The sequence below is a fragment of the Perna viridis genome, chromosome 2 (genome assembly GCF_037379345.1).
Source record: "Perna viridis isolate PV_CMFRI_1.1 ecotype Kerala chromosome 2, ASM3737934v1, whole genome shotgun sequence".
Lineage (NCBI taxonomy): Eukaryota > Metazoa > Mollusca > Bivalvia > Mytilida > Mytilidae > Perna > Perna viridis.
Genome location: NC_142446.1, coordinates 42,576,559 through 42,592,390, shown reverse-complemented (window position 1 = coordinate 42,592,390; position 15,832 = coordinate 42,576,559). Strand labels below are relative to the sequence as shown.

Sequence of the window (15,832 nt, the reverse complement as noted above, 5' to 3'; positions counted from 1 at the left end):
TTTGTTATTATTACAAGAAGAAATGTTCAGTGACCCCCTGTTGTCTGATATGTGTTCATTACCGGGGCATACAAATTTTTAAGAAATTTATCTACCAGTTTTTAATAGTCTGAAAAACTTTAAATTCACTATATAATTTATATAAAATGTTGTAAAAATTCACCTTTATTCAGGCTCAATTACTGGGAAATTAAGTTCGGGGATAAATTTTACAGTATGTTCGTTCAAGGACATCTTTGAGAGGAATAAGAACAATTCATCTACTAAAAGTAACAGATGTGATCTACTTGCTTTTGTCCCATATTGGTTATTACCTCAAAAATCAATCAACCTTATGGTGGTATCGAACCTTATATCATAATAAAGATCTATACACCTTACTTGTGCTATCGTTTGGAAACAGTAAAACAACATTTTTGGCCCTTCACCCCTAATTTCTATATGGTGGAGGTAATCAATTACCCCTGAAATCAATCCAAGTTTGACCTCTGTGGTATAGGAACATTTTGTTACAATATGATTATCATAGAGATCCATATGCTAACATTTCAGTTATGTATTGCTTGCTTATAGCCTCTTTTTAGCTCCTTATTCAAAAACAGTATGGGCCATCACCTCAAAAATCAATACCAACCTTTCTTTTATGGTTTGGAACCTACTAAACATTTATAAAAATCCACAAATTATTACTCGCACATAAACCATGGGTCAATAAATGACAACAGCACCATACCATTAAACCACCACAATTTTATTTTTATTGATTGTGTTTAATGTCCTATGGCAGATATTTCACACATTTCAGAACAAGAACAGTTGACCAATTAATGCATCGCATTATTTCAAAATTGGTGACACAATATAAATCAATGGGTGAACAAATATTTTTAATGTGTAAAAACATACAGATGGGCAATGATTAAATATACATATGTTCATCTCACTGTTATCATGGATGCTGTCTACAAATGATAAAAGGTTGCTTTCCTTGCAGAGTTTTGCTGTAAAATTTAGTTCTTTAATTAATTGTTTGAGTTGTAACATTTCACTCTTATCTTTTCATCATATGAAGTAAACTGAATTCTTTAAATCACAGTCATAGCTGCCATCATCAAAAAGTACACATGTAAACTAAAAATGTTTCCTACATGAACACACTGCTGGATTTTTTCCCTAATGTTTACATTACAATAGCTTTAATCAAAGTAGACACTATTGACATTTTCATTAAAAATCCCTGGAAAATCTCATTCAGTCCATCTATGAACACATTGCTGGTTTGTGCACACATAATACAATCTCATGCCTTCCTACAAAATGAATAACATAATGGATAACATCTTTTGTTTACTTGGTCATATCATCTTTCTAATAGAATAATTAGTTACTCAATGAGAAATTTTCTGAAAATCTAAGTTATCTCCCCTTAGGAGAAACTGAGTAAAATAGTTGCATGCAGAAAAAATTCATATCATATCTCTGTAGCATACATGTACATTTCATTTTGCTACAATAAGGTGTATTAAGCAATTGCAAAAATAACACTAGCAAAGGTCAAGGTCCTATAAGAAATTAAACATTTAATATGGGAATTTTTTTTCTGCTGTTAAGAATGTCTAATGGATGATTTAGCATGTGTAACCACATTTAATAAGCATATCAAGTTTCAATGATTGAAAATATGATGTCCAAATTTGAAAAATTAAGCAGTTTTTGAAACATTTTTACAATTTGTAAGTGTTTGCAAATTTCACTGTCTTAATGGATACCCAATCCCTCACATACAAAGAGTATTCAAGTGAGAAGTCAATTTTACAACCTACAAATCACACCTTGCTACTTTTATCTGGAAACTTATGAAAAGTAAGACATCAGTTAATTGGGATATTTCAGATCTTAGGACTTCTTACCTCAGCTTTGTTGCTGTGAGACTGAAAGAAGACGGACTCCTTATGTTGGCATTTAGGGCAAGGGTGATCTTCTGTTCGGGGTAATGTTGGATCTGCTATGACATCTCCAATAATCTGGGTCAGTTCACTGGTAAAAGATAATACAATCACACCATTTTTTTAGCAACAAAACCATCTTGAAAAATCAATGTCTCATGAATTATGGACAGATAAAAGGGAAATTGAAATTAGTGCAGAATAAAAATGAACACTGGTAAATGGCATTCCTTTTTGTAGAAATGTTAGCTCTTTATATTTTTTTTTTTGGTTGTATATTTCATTATTTTGTAATTTGAAGCAAGTTTTGAGAAACTTAATATAAGCAAATCACATCTTTGCAAAGAGAGTACACAATGGATGAGTGTTATATGTTTGTGTACATTAACATTTGAACATGTATGTTCATTACAACACAATGAAATGGAAAACAGAACTATTTTTGTTGACAGAAAATCAGATTTTGAGTTTTAACTTCATATTAATTGCAAAATTTATACTTGAATCCTAGCATCAACCTTTTCCTAAGTAATTTTGTAAATGTACTTACTCAACTTCATGTGTAATTTTGTTGACATATATACATGGATTGTCAGCTACCTGTTGATAATCACAGTTTCTACACTGAAATAAGACAAAAAGTTATGGTTGTAATGATAGAAACCAGTATAAAAGGTATATACACTGTGTATTACAGGGAAACAAATCCATCCACTGAACACAGTGAGATGTCTGGAATAGCTCAAGGCCAAGTAGGTTATAGTGGGGATGTATAGGATTCTGCTGGTGGGAAGCATGTTTTTGAATTTTATTTAGAAAAATTTGAAATCACTGGGCAACTAGGTATTTTTTCACACCTCCAGAAATTAATGCAGAAAACATGAAGACATTTCCCTTTAACTTGAGGCTTAATACATTAAACACGACTCCAGCAAGTTTAATACATGAAATCAAGGTATTAATTATGGTGAATTTTAAGCTTCATTTTTATGCTTCTGGATAGCACAGTGAAAGTGTAAAAAAATTACAATAATATTGGACATATCAGTTATTTTAACATGATTTTAATATGTACTCATTCATGTGTCTTTTTTAGTGAAAGAGTTCCAATTTAATTAAAAACTGATCTTGCAGCTCCCGGGTATCTGTTATGTCGCCTGTGAGATCTTACACAACCCACTTATGGCATCATTAAAAATTCATGATTGCAGGTCACTCACATGTGACCCATAAGCGGGTTTCATTAGATCTAACACTCGACATAACAGAATACCGGGAGCTGCAAGATTGGCTGTTTAGTAGATCGATAAGAGTTCAAACAAACAATTTCTTAATTTTGCAAGACATGACTGAAAAAAGACTTTCAATCAGAATTTTTTTTAAAAAATAAAGATTTTTTTTCTTTTGTTGTTCCCCTTGTGTAAAATATTTGCAAAATAACCTCTTGTGAAACTGTTGATTCTTTCAATTAAATTACATATTCAAAAAACTTAATTTATTAACTTACTGCATACAATAAAATCCTATTTTCTTTATCTTCTTTTGGGTACAACATGTTGTTACTGTGATAATAAAACACAAACAACTGATACATGCACATAGAAGACAAAGATTTAAATAATATCACATCATATACTTAAAAAAACTGGAGATATTTTTCAGCCGAACATTTGATTTGAAAACAGTAGGTTTTTTGTCAGTGTATTTTTATTTTCATGGCGTAACAAGTAAATTGCATGTGAAATTAATGGAAAACCTCATGCATGAAGTTTGTTTCCTTGAGAAATTAAGCTGAATATTCTAAATACAAAAAAATACCAGTTTTGTATATTGTAAATTTCGATATGCTGTACACGTGTTTCAAGGAGTAACCTCTCATCAGCAGCATTAAAATCAAATATGTAGGAAGATCATAATCAAAATGTTAGTTGTATATAAGAAGTACTTATAACCAAAACTATCGAAAGAGGACGCCAAATCCATCACAGAGAGGTTCTACCATATGCAATGCAAGGAAGGTTTTGCATTATTGGAATATTTCTCTTTTTCTTGTTTTGAATATCAAAATTTCACTCAATTATACATGTACATGTATGCAACACTCTCATAGACTATATTTCTTCAAGTTCTCCAAAGGACTCCATAAATCTCCTATAGCAGAAGAACGTAATGTGCTTATTGAAGTTTAAGCCATGTTTTTCATTAACTGTGTAATGGAAGTGACTTTAATCTGTTTACATCTACACGATTTTTCTATTATCACGTGATTATCATATGATTTCGTTATGGATATTAACAGTAGTGAGCTGAGCTCGGAGTTTTAAATTTATCTGTTGAGTCTCTGTATTTTACATATGCTTCATGCATTCGAGGAGGAGACTGAGTTCATAACAAATGAGTAACAATCGTTGCAATGATTGGTCAATTCAAATGGCATTTAGTATTTAGGCGAGTTCATCGGCACAGTTTGTGGCTTCCTTTATAGATAGCCATTAAGGTGTGTAGCACACCTTCTCTATGCTTTGAGACTGTTACAGTCTGCACATTCTTTGCTTCTAACTTATCTATGATTATGCCGTTTTCTTTGGTTTAGATTTAATCAGACCTTTTGGCTTCTTTATACCCTTAATTATCATGAAATAATTTGTATTTCTGGTTTTCTGTCGAGCTACAAATATGGCGCAGTAAACAACCGTTTAGGGTGTTAGTCAGTCACTTCCAGTTGCATTGTGATACTGGTTAATTTTGAAGTTATTAAGCGTTATGCACAATTGTTTTTTGTTCAAAGGCTTTGTACTTGGTCAAATAAACTATGTGTTTCTAATAGAGTTTTCATTTATACAGTGTTATAGTTACAGAGCCCAGTGCATGAACATACCATGCAATTGGGTGTCTTTATAGGGTTACTTAGTCCGAATATAGGTCACTGATATAGACACGTAAAATCTAGAAAAACGAATACATTAGTGAATATTCAAACATTTTCCATCATTTATTTAAAGAATAGCACACTACTTATATGGTTAGAATGGGATTTCTGTTTTCTTTGTCAGATTTCAAAGTGTTAACTGGCCATTATCACTGAGAAACTTGCACATACAGAAGACTTCTGTTACAACTGCATACCAAAATGTAAAATATTTGGGTAATGTAACAAATATTCAAGAATACTGATACAAAATTTCCAAAATCATCACCATTTAAAGACGTAGTATTTCCTATAACTATTGCAAAAAACTTGAGAAATACATGTACATATATATTGTTCTGTTGAAATTACAGAAAATGTAAAAAAAGGATAGAAAGTTATAAGGAATGTAACTAACATTTTGCATCAACAATGGTAATTTTAAAATTCAATCATCATCCATAACCCTGATCAGCTGATTGCTCCTCCATGATTATTTACCTGTCATATAATATTCCTTTACCTGTTTAGACTGCAATTAAATCTTTTGTTAAATTTATGGCTCTAATAATCAAAAAAATGAGATTGAAGCACAAATTTTGAGGTTTGAATACTGGGGGATAATAGGTACTGGTTTTTATGGACAATGGTCACTGTAATGTTCTGAAAGCGACTGATTTTCTGTTCAAATGGAAAAAGTGTTGAAAGGTTCTCATCCTGGTAGAAATGACCTACCGATTGATAGGTTCACACAAACATGTATATGTATGTACAAGTGTATAACCCAAAGGATAGATCAACTAAGAGAAGGATCAAATGTGGACAGATTGACAATGGGATGGAATGATTAGGGGGGTTTTGAAAATGGAACAAATTGTTTAGAATTCATAGAAATCTCTGCTGAGGTAATAAAAAAATCACACAAAGAAAACCTACAGAATAATGTTCCATGATTGAAAAGGTGTTTGATGAAAAACCTCACATTTTGTCTATTAACTACAGTACAGCTTGCAGCATAGTCTGATAAATACCTGGCACACCTCATACCTGACATCCAATGCGAGGTATTTATTGCTTATTGGCCCTTAATTAACAAGACCCCCATCCCCCCAGCATCACCTGTATCCAATATACAACAGGAAAGGACTAATTAACAGAACAGGTACATGTACCTACTGGGGGTTTTACCTGTACAGTTAATTGTCACACCTCAGGTGGCTCACCTCAGTGTTTCAAAAGTACATGTAATATAAAAATAAAATAAGTTAAAAAAAATTGTGTTTATCAGAACAATAAAACAAGACATACAAAATGAAGAGTGGTATGAATTCATGTTTCTTCAGGAGTGTTTCATTTTCATTTCAATCCAGATCTAGATAATAAATATCATTATATGATGTTGTGATCATGATAATACAGACAATTATGTAGCTCTAGCAGCAGTTGGAAGAGGTGTAACCTTCCAGTCAAACTTGAAATTTGATAAGCTTGTTTGTAATATTGTTTGAAAAGCACATAGTTTTATTACTTATCCATCTTTGTTTTCAGTTTACGAACTGTAATACATGTATGTTTGTCTCACTGTATAAGTCTTAAGTACATCCTATTCTGGAATATGTTACATGTATTTGATCTCCCTCAGTTAAGGATATAGAGAAACTGGAATCAGTTTAAAGAACAGCAACAAGAATGGTCTAAGATATTAATCATCTACGTTATGAGGACAGGTTGGGAAATTTAAACATTAATAACTCTTGAATATCGGAGAGATCGATATATGATACAGGTGTACAAGGCTATCTAAAAAATGAAGAAAATAATATCATCCTGATGCTTTGAAATCTGCTTTTAATGCAGTACAGAATGGATATTTTTGTTTGACATTTTTTGTTGTTATTGATTTTATTAAAAGTTGTATAAATGATTAAATTTTCTAAGTTAGAATTGATTCAAATGAAAAATAAGTTGCACAAAAATGGTATATAAAATACTTATATTAGAATGTTTGAATATTTACATGTACAATGTATCAATTAAAAATTAGCAAGTTTCATTAATTTAATGATGGAGATCACAAGCTACAGTATATCAATTTTAAGTGATCTAAAAAAAATCTAAATGATTTAAATTTTCAATCAATTTCAATAAAATAATTACTTGAATAGGAACTGAAATAAGATAACATCATTTTGAAATAATTTGCCTTAAAAAAAACTAAAAGTGTTTAAATTCCAACATATATATATTTCTCTTTTAGACTGAAAATTAGATTCTATATAGTTATTTTAGTCCAATACTATATTTTCATCAATAAATCAAATACCAGCATATTTCTATTTATTTAGTGGAATAGTATTGTATCCCATATGGCTCTCCATACTTGTTTAACTTCTGCACAGGAAAAAGTGTACAACAACAATAAATGATGGATACAAATGTATTTGTCATCTGATTTACATTCACTGGTGTAATCATTAAATAAAGATATACACATGATATAATATACAGATGTGGAAAGAATAATGTCCAACTTTTATATAAATAACATTAGCGTCGTCTGGTCAGATCCGTAACTCTATCAGAAGAATATCATTTTGATTAACGGTACCCCAGTATATAATACGCAGCGTATATAATATAAGGCAGCGTTTATGGTTGTATTATCAACTTTGTTCTGTATACTTATGGCAAGAAAAAGCATCAAGATCCAGTTTGTACCTTCATTTTCAGTAGCTGAAAAACAGTGTAATGGCAGCTTCATTTGCGTATACTTGTATATGTGTGATTGAGAGCTAATCCATTCTTGGAAAATATTCACTAGTTTTGATAATTAAATACAAATCAAATCAGTTTTGATAATTAAATACAAATCAAATCAGAGCTTTTCCAAGATAGGGTTGGCCATAATAGTCTGTAGAATGGCATACAGATGTATATGAAAATTACGTAATCAATGTTACCCATAATTCTTGGATCATAAAAATTTTGAAACAAAATCGAAACGAAAATAATTGATAAAAGAAAGAATCAAAACAAACCAATTTGATAAAATGAATCAAATAATAATAAAAACATAATTAAACAGTACAAATCGAAACAGAATGAAGCCAAATTAAATTATATAAACGAAATCTTTTCAGACGTTTTGCAAATTATAAGAACCATAATGTTTACCAGTGCCGAACAATTTGAACTAAAATCATTTCAGACCATGACAACCAACAATTCCTTATGAATGCCGGACATTTCGGCTCATAGAATATCAGACCATGACAATTAGTATATGCCTCAGGACCAAGGGTCCAGAAATTTTGATAGCAATGCTGGTCATTTTATCAAACTTCAGCAGACAATTGTGTCAGTCTTTCTCAGATTGAAAAAACAAACAAAAACAAAAAACTTGTTCATGACATGTAGTTATTTTAAGATAAATATTAGAATTTGTTTTATTTCATTACATACTCTGTCCTTTATAAAATATTTGAACGAGTGAACGAGTTCCGTTTCAACCACACATGGACATTCCAACATGTAAACAAAATATTGTATCTCTCGGACCTTTTCATCACATCGGCAAACACCTGAAAAACTTCTGAGTGATGAAAAACAGTTGATTATTTGTAAAAGGAAATCTCGAATACATTCTGTATATTGATTTAAATGGGCTGTTGACTTCTGCGTTAAAAGATTCAATCGGCAAATTAATAATTACAAACTACAACTGATTCATAGTTTCAGCACTATATGTGCTTTTGTAACCTCTGAAAGGTCAGCGGGAAAATGATCGATGAACATCTCAATCATTTTCTTCATAAATTAAGTAATAAATGTATGAAATTGTTCGAGTCACAACAATTAATTTATTTACGCAGTGGGGATGCATGTGTACCATTAATTCAAGTATGCAATTAACTGATCAGTTACAGGTAAATCACAGTCGCAGGTGGCTGTACATCGGCTAAAATTGACACACACCTGTCAATTCATTTCCAATAAACAATTAGGAGACAGGTAGACAGGATGTTAATACACTAATAAAACCACACAGACTGAAATTTATAAGGGTTGACAAATTTTTATGTCATTATTGGATAATGGTCGTCGGATATTTTCAAAATTTGTTGGTCAATGACTAGCATTTTTGACCGTTTCCGGATCCACGTTTAGAACATATATTATTACAAAATTTACTATATTTAAAGGTTACAGGTATAATATATCAAATCGGAGCTGACAAAAAATATCAAGGTTGTTTTTAATTAATGTTTCTTTGTGAGCGTTATAAGGTTTCACCTTCTGTCCATCAATGGCATCATCATATTAATTAAATGTTTCACCTGTCTCATATTAAAATACAAGCCTACTCATTAAAATGAACTCAAAAGGACTTCCTACCATTCTTTGCAGAATTTGATGCCAACAAATCCTGGACCATCATCACTATGTTCATACATATCCATCCTGATGTAAAAAAAAAAAATCCTTTCTTTAACGTTCTTCTTTCACAACAATCGTGTCGCTTGTGCTCACAAAAATCCTTCATTCCGGTATGTCTAATTTACAACTACACAGTTTCGAGACGAGAAATTATGTTATAGAATTCGCATGCATTATGATAGAACACTATATCTTTTAAATATCGCATTTAATAATTTTTTCAGCAAGAATTATATTTAGTCAGTTCTCTTAAAACAGTCAATTTAAAGACAATAATTTTTTAATGTGACAATTAGTTGAGTTCGAATCTAGAAACATGAATTTAAGACATTTATTTTTTTTGTATAATTCGTAAGCGGTACTATTTTTGCCGACAGCTCCAGGTTGGCACGTAGTCAGCATTCTTTAGCTGTGCATCACTTATCCCTCGTGACAGTAAAATTTGAAAATGCCTGGCGATCAGAAGTATGATATTGTTATTTTTGGAGCCAGTGGCTTCACCGGGAAATTTGTTGTTGAAGAGGTTGCAAGGATTTCAGACGAAGAGGGCGGGTTGACATGGGCAATAGCTGGGAGGTCCATGGAAAAGTTGCAAACAGTTTTAGCGAATGCTTCTAAGGCAACTGGTATGTAGGATGATATATATAGATGGTAATATGATTTTAAGCTTTAGTTATTGAGGACGAGATTAAGCTATTTGTGCTTAAATCATATCATATATAGACCAACACTAATATGTGAGATTCCTTAAACATATACTCTGCACCTGCTTTAAAAGTTTTGATTATGTTCATCATTTCTGACAACAATTTTGAGCAATTCTTATTTCAGACCAATACCAGATACCAGAAATGCTCCTGAAGAAACATAAATTCATACCCCTTTTCATTTTGTCTGCCTTGTTATATTATTCAAATAACCTTCCAGTATGGTATAAATTATTTTGATATACAGTTGAAATTATCCTAATACTCAGTTGTCAGACATTGATAAGCTGATTTCATGTATGTCATTTTCGTAAACATTTTGGCACCATGTTGTAACCATTCCATCCTAATTGAAATAAAGAATGAATTTAATTGTATTAAAATCTTGAAGCTACATTTTGTAACAAATGTTTTCCAAGGTTGGTGTGGTTCTCAATCACATTTTCAGAATAAGCTCCTGAGTGAAGGTGCAAACTAGATACTGATGCCTTTTCTGGCCATAAGAATAGTGGAATCAATTACAGGGGTTTATCTGGGTATTTTGGGAAATGCCTTTTCCAAGCATAGTGGGAAAGAATATATCACCAAATTTGCCATTTGGGAGTAAAAATGAGGGAGGTATAGTCCAAATTTTGGGAATATTGCATGAATTTGATACAATTTTTAGCTCACCTGGCCAAAGGCTATTGCCATCAATTGGCATCTGTTGTTGTTGTCCGTCGTCGTCTTTAACTATTATACAAAACTCTTCTCCTCTGAAACTACTTGACTAATTAGAACCAAACTTGGTATGAATGTTTCTTGGGGTATCCTGCATAGAACTGATGTGGGGATTTTTGATCCATCAAAAAACATGGCCACCATTACTAAAAATAGAACATAGGGGTCAGACAGTAGTTTTTCACATATATCTTCTAAACCATTAGGTTTAGCTGAATCTGATGGGGTAAACATGTTCAACATAATGAGATCTATCTCTGGTCAAATTTTGGTTTTAGTCCGTTAAGCCATGTTGGAGTTATTGCCCTTTTCAAAGATTTTTGCTATTTTTAATGTTATTTTTTCAAAAATCTTCTCCTCTGACACTACTTGACCAATTGAAACCTAACATGGTACAAATGTTTCTTGGGGTATCCTGCATAGAACTGATGTGGGGATTTTTTGATCCGTCAAAAAACATGGCCACTGTTACTAAAAATAGAACATAGGGTCATACAGTAGTTTTTTGCATATATCTCCAAAACTGTTAGGTTTATCCATTTCTTTCAATAGCTGAAATGATTCATATTATCAGGACTACAAAAGTTTTCAGACTCCTTGTAAGAATCATTGCCCTTGAAAGGGGAAAAATAATGACTATTTTTTAAATAGTTTTCAGTCAACATCTTGAAAACTATGATTGATTAAAAGAAACTTTCAATTGTTGAAAAGATCATGTGATAAGTCCTACCAAAGACTTCTTGAGTCAAAATTGTTGGACAACTTCTTGTCTTCTTTGAAAGGCAAAATTCAACAAGGTGAGCGATTTAGGCTCCTGGGAACCTCTTGTTTTGAAAAAGGGCCCTTTTACAGGACCTGGTTGAATGCTAGAAACATCCATTAATGGATAATACAACCATTAAATACCCTGGGGGCATGTCAATTACTGATATATCAGGCAATTAGGGATTATAAAACATTTCTTGTCAAGTTTTCATTGCATGTTTTTATAGACTGTTTGACGGGTGTTTCTAGAAAAGCAGAGGACGCTTACCGGTGCACCTGGTCCATGCTTCCAGTTTTTAGTGGAGTCTTACTTTTGTTACTTTGTATGTATTATTTTAGTTACTTTATGTTCTTAGTTGTGTATGTCTGTTTTCCATGTCTGGTCTTTGTCATTGGATTACATTCTTTTGATTTCCGCTGGAATCTTGGTTCCCTTGATTACTCTTGCACATCTTCTTCATTTCAAAGTTTTTTTGCTGTCAAGTGTGGGTTTGAGCCCAAGCCAGACACCTTCCTAGATTGGGGTATTACCTACATTTTTAACTTGTAATACCAGGTTTTCCTCCATCACACTCTGGGGACCATGCAAATTTCGCATGACTTTGAAAGCTCTCCAATCATTGCACATTCTTTAAAAAAAAATAACTACCTATACTTCCTTTTTTACACATAGCAGAGCTGATAATTTCACTTTGCTGGGCTTTCCAAAAATATGTAAGAAATAATTAAATTCCATATAAAGATAACTATGCAAGTTAAAACCACTTGGTTTATTTAGTCAGGTAACAGAGTCTTGAAGATTTACTTATACATGTAAGTTACAGTGGCAGGGAAAGAGCATTCCAATCTTTAATTGACTTACGGTATATAGAAGATGCATACAATGTATCCATGTACATGTAGGATATTAACAGTTTGAGTGTTTTGCTGTTTTTGAGTTCTGCTGAATCAAGAGTTTCGGAGAAGTCAATCAGCCGTAGTCTATGGAAAAGTTGCATTTTCACAAATTAATTGTGAGCTAAGTTTAAGTATTTAAAGTGAAGAGTGTATTAAACTTATTGAGAAGAACTTAAGTTTCTGTAGGGTTAAAATCACAAAGGACTTTGAAACTGGATTTGACAGAACTTTTTTGCCTGAATAAGACAATTTATCCTTACTGGCCAATTTTGTGACAAGGTGCACATAATTGTCAGACAGATTTTCAATGTCATCATTTAATTTTTAGGCAGCCAATCACAGTGGACACATATCTGTATGCTTTACATTGCACAAGTTCTCAATGAAGAAATGGGCTTATCACTCAATTCACCTTTTTTGAACACCTCTTAAAATTTTGAATATATTACAGGAAAAGAACTTGAAAGCACTCCAATTTTGATAGCAGATACTAACAGTGAAGAGTCATTGGTAGAAATGGCAAAACAAGCGAAAATAGTATTAAATTGTGTTGGACCTGTAAGTATATTACATGTACATTATAAAACTAGACACACCTCTGTTAATCAGGGCCTGTAAGTATTACATGTACATTAGAAAACTAGACACAGCTCTGTTAATCAACTTATTTTCACAAACTTAACAAAAATGAATTGCTTCTAGTAAGTTCCTGTATTATGGAATGGAGATTAGACACAGTGTACAAATGTAGCTGCAAAATTGAAAAGCAGGAAATTGAATTGATATCTTGAAATACATAAAAATGTAAAAATAAGTTGGGCTATAGTAATCATAATACATGTATTCTGTAATGAAATTTTCAAACAAAAAAAAGGACACCTGTCTTATATTATTATTATACTTTTTAAACTTTAGTCATGCAGCAATAAGTTTAACTGGTGTCTGAGCATGTGTACCAGTATGTACCATGAATTTTCACACATTAAAATGTATGTGTAAGATTTTTTGGCACAGTCATGCAACAACTTCCTGTTTGTTGTAAGGGTTAATTAAACATTTTCTACTGTATTTAAATTCTGGATTTTATTACTTATTAAGAATTGCAAGTTAAAGTAAGCAACATGCAACATACCACAAAGACTGAATGTGTATTGCCAGGATGAAATAGAAGAAAAAACAACATTTGAGCTATCTATTTAGTATATACATGTACAAATAAACAGTTACTGGTAGTTACATTTGACAGTATAGTTTTTGTTGTTGAAATATTAGCTAATCTACAACAATTATGGTTATTTATATTGTAGTACCGTTTTCATGGTGAAAAGGTTGTAAGATCCTGTATTGAAGGTGGTGCCAGTCACTTAGACATAAGTGGTGAACCCCAGGTATAAAAATCACACTGTTTAGCTTGAAGTTGTTAAAAAATGATGTAAAAATTGGTGTCAATGCTGAAAATTTCTTTTTGTTCTTTTGTTTGTCAAGAAAAAAAATGTGGCATTTTCAGTTCATAATGGGTAGAATAATATTTTGTTTAGTGTGAAGCTTTGACCAACATGTTTCATCCCTTCTTCGCTCACCTGGCCGAAGGCCACTTGAGCTATTGCCATCACTTGGCGTCGTCGTCTTCGTCTTCGTCCATTATCGTTAACAATTTTTCAAAACTCTTCTCTTCTGACACTACATGATCAATTGGAACCAAACTTGGTATGATTGTTCCTAGGGGTATCCTGCATAGAACTGATGTAAGGATTTTTGATCTGTTGAAAAACATGACCGCTGTTTATAAGAATAGAACATAGGAGTCCAACAGTAGTTTTTCACGTATATCTCCGAACTTATTAGGTTTAGCTAATTCTGACCTGGTTAAAAGTGTTCAGCAAGATGAGATCTATCTGTGGTCAAATTTATGTTATAATTTGTTAAGCCATGTTGGAATTTTTGCACTTTTTCAATGTTTTTTGCTATTTTTAATGTTACTTTTTAGCTCACCTGACGGAAGGCCATGTGAGCTATTGCCATCACTTAGACTTCGTCGTCGTTGTTAACATTTTTTTCAAAACTCTTCTCCTCTGAAACTACTGGACCAATTGGAACCAAACTTGGTATGAATGTTCCTTGGGGTATCCTTCATAGAACTTTTATGGGGATTTTTCATTCATCAAAAAACATGGCCACTGTTACTAAAACTAGAACATAGGGGTCAGACAGTAGTTTTTCGCATATATCTCCAAAACAGTTAGGTTTAGTCACATTCTGACGGGGTAAAAGTGTTCAGCATGATGAGATCTATCTGCGGTCAAATTTTCAAATTAATCTATGAAGCAATGTTGGAGTTATTGCCCTTTTTCAACGTTTTTTGCTATTTTTAATGTTATTTCTTTCAAAAATCTTCTCCTCTGACACTATTTTACCAATTGAAACAAAACTAGGTATAAGTGTTCCTTAGGGTATCCTGCATAGAATTGAAATGGGGTTTTGTGATCCGTCAAAAAACATGGCCACCGTTACTAAAAATAGAACATAGGGGTCAGACAGTAGTTTTTCGCATTCGCATATATCTCCAAAACGGTTAGGTTTAGCCAAATTCTTTCAATTCCTGAAATGATCCTTATTTTTAGGACTACAAAAGTCTTCAGGCATAAAATCTATTAGACGCCTTCTGATAAGAGTTATTGCCCTTGACAGGGAAAAATGACAGTTTTTTTTTTTTTTTTAATAGTTTTCAGCCAGTGTTTTGAAAACTATGATAGATTTAGACTTTCATTTACTGAAATGATCCTTATGATAAGTCCTATCCAAGTTTTCTTGAGTCAAAATTATTGAACAACTTCTTGTTTAATTTATTGCCCTTGAAAGGCAAAATTCAACCAGGTGAGCGATTTAGGCTCCTTGTAGCCTCTTGTTTAAAAAAAACTTCTCCTCTGACACTACTTGACCAATTTGAACTAAAATTTGAAGTAAGAATGTTCGTAGGGGTATCTTGCTTAGAACTGATGTGGGAATTTTTTATCTGTCAAAAATCATGGCCGCTGTTACTAAAAATAGAACATAGGGGATAAGACAGTAGTTTTTCACATTTATCTCCAAAACCGTTAGATTCAGCCAATTGTTTTCAATAGCTGAAATGATCCTTATTATAAGGACTCCTTGTAAGAGTTATTGTCATTTAAAGGGGAAAAATGACATTTTTTTTAAAGAATTTTTTGCTAATATCTTGAAAACTATGAAAGATAGAAACTTTCAATTGCTGAAATGATCCTTATAATAAGTCCTACCAAAGTCTTCTTGAATCGAAATGTTAAATTTATTGCCTTTGAAAGGCAAAATTCAGCGAGGTGAGTGATTCTGGCTTCTTGGAGCCTCTTGTTTGAGTTCTTCAGTGCTTCCTAATTTTTGTTCTTTTATTTGATACAATAATATTTGAAATGAATGAGGTTAATTTTAGCATA

General features: G+C 32.2%; 2 protein-coding genes across 4 annotated transcripts in view; one reads left to right on the top strand and one right to left on the bottom strand.

Annotated features, from left to right (window-relative positions):
- Positions 1-874: 874 nt before the first annotated feature.
- LOC148625169 (DNA-directed RNA polymerase II subunit RPB9-like) lies at positions 875-9,422 on the bottom strand. 2 transcript variants are annotated; one of them, XM_088568497.1, is made up of 6 exons: positions 9,250-9,385; positions 4,825-4,892; positions 3,454-3,508; positions 2,497-2,570; positions 1,911-2,037; positions 875-1,310 (listed from the first exon to the last, which is right to left on the bottom strand). In XM_088568497.1, exons 3-6 carry the CDS (start codon positions 3,499-3,501, stop codon positions 1,248-1,250), a joined length of 312 nt encoding a protein of 103 aa, XP_088424623.1. In that variant the 5' UTR covers positions 3,502-3,508; positions 4,825-4,892; positions 9,250-9,385; the 3' UTR covers positions 875-1,247. The 2 variants fall into 2 exon arrangements, with proteins under 2 accessions (XP_088424623.1, XP_088424622.1); XM_088568496.1 differs by lacking the exon at positions 4,825-4,892 and having other exon boundaries at positions 9,250-9,422.
- A 238-nt stretch (positions 9,423-9,660) lies between these two features.
- LOC148625168 (saccharopine dehydrogenase-like oxidoreductase) overlaps positions 9,661-15,832 on the top strand; it is a 24,885-nt gene continuing 18,713 nt past the window's right edge. For both annotated transcript variants that reach the window (XM_088568494.1, XM_088568492.1), the window contains exons 1-3: positions 9,661-9,917; positions 12,832-12,938; positions 13,688-13,768. In XM_088568494.1, coding sequence (XP_088424620.1) covers positions 9,740-9,917; positions 12,832-12,938; positions 13,688-13,768 — 366 coding nt within the window. In that variant the 5' untranslated portion in view covers positions 9,661-9,739. The remainder of the gene's footprint in view (positions 9,918-12,831; positions 12,939-13,687; positions 13,769-15,832) is intronic.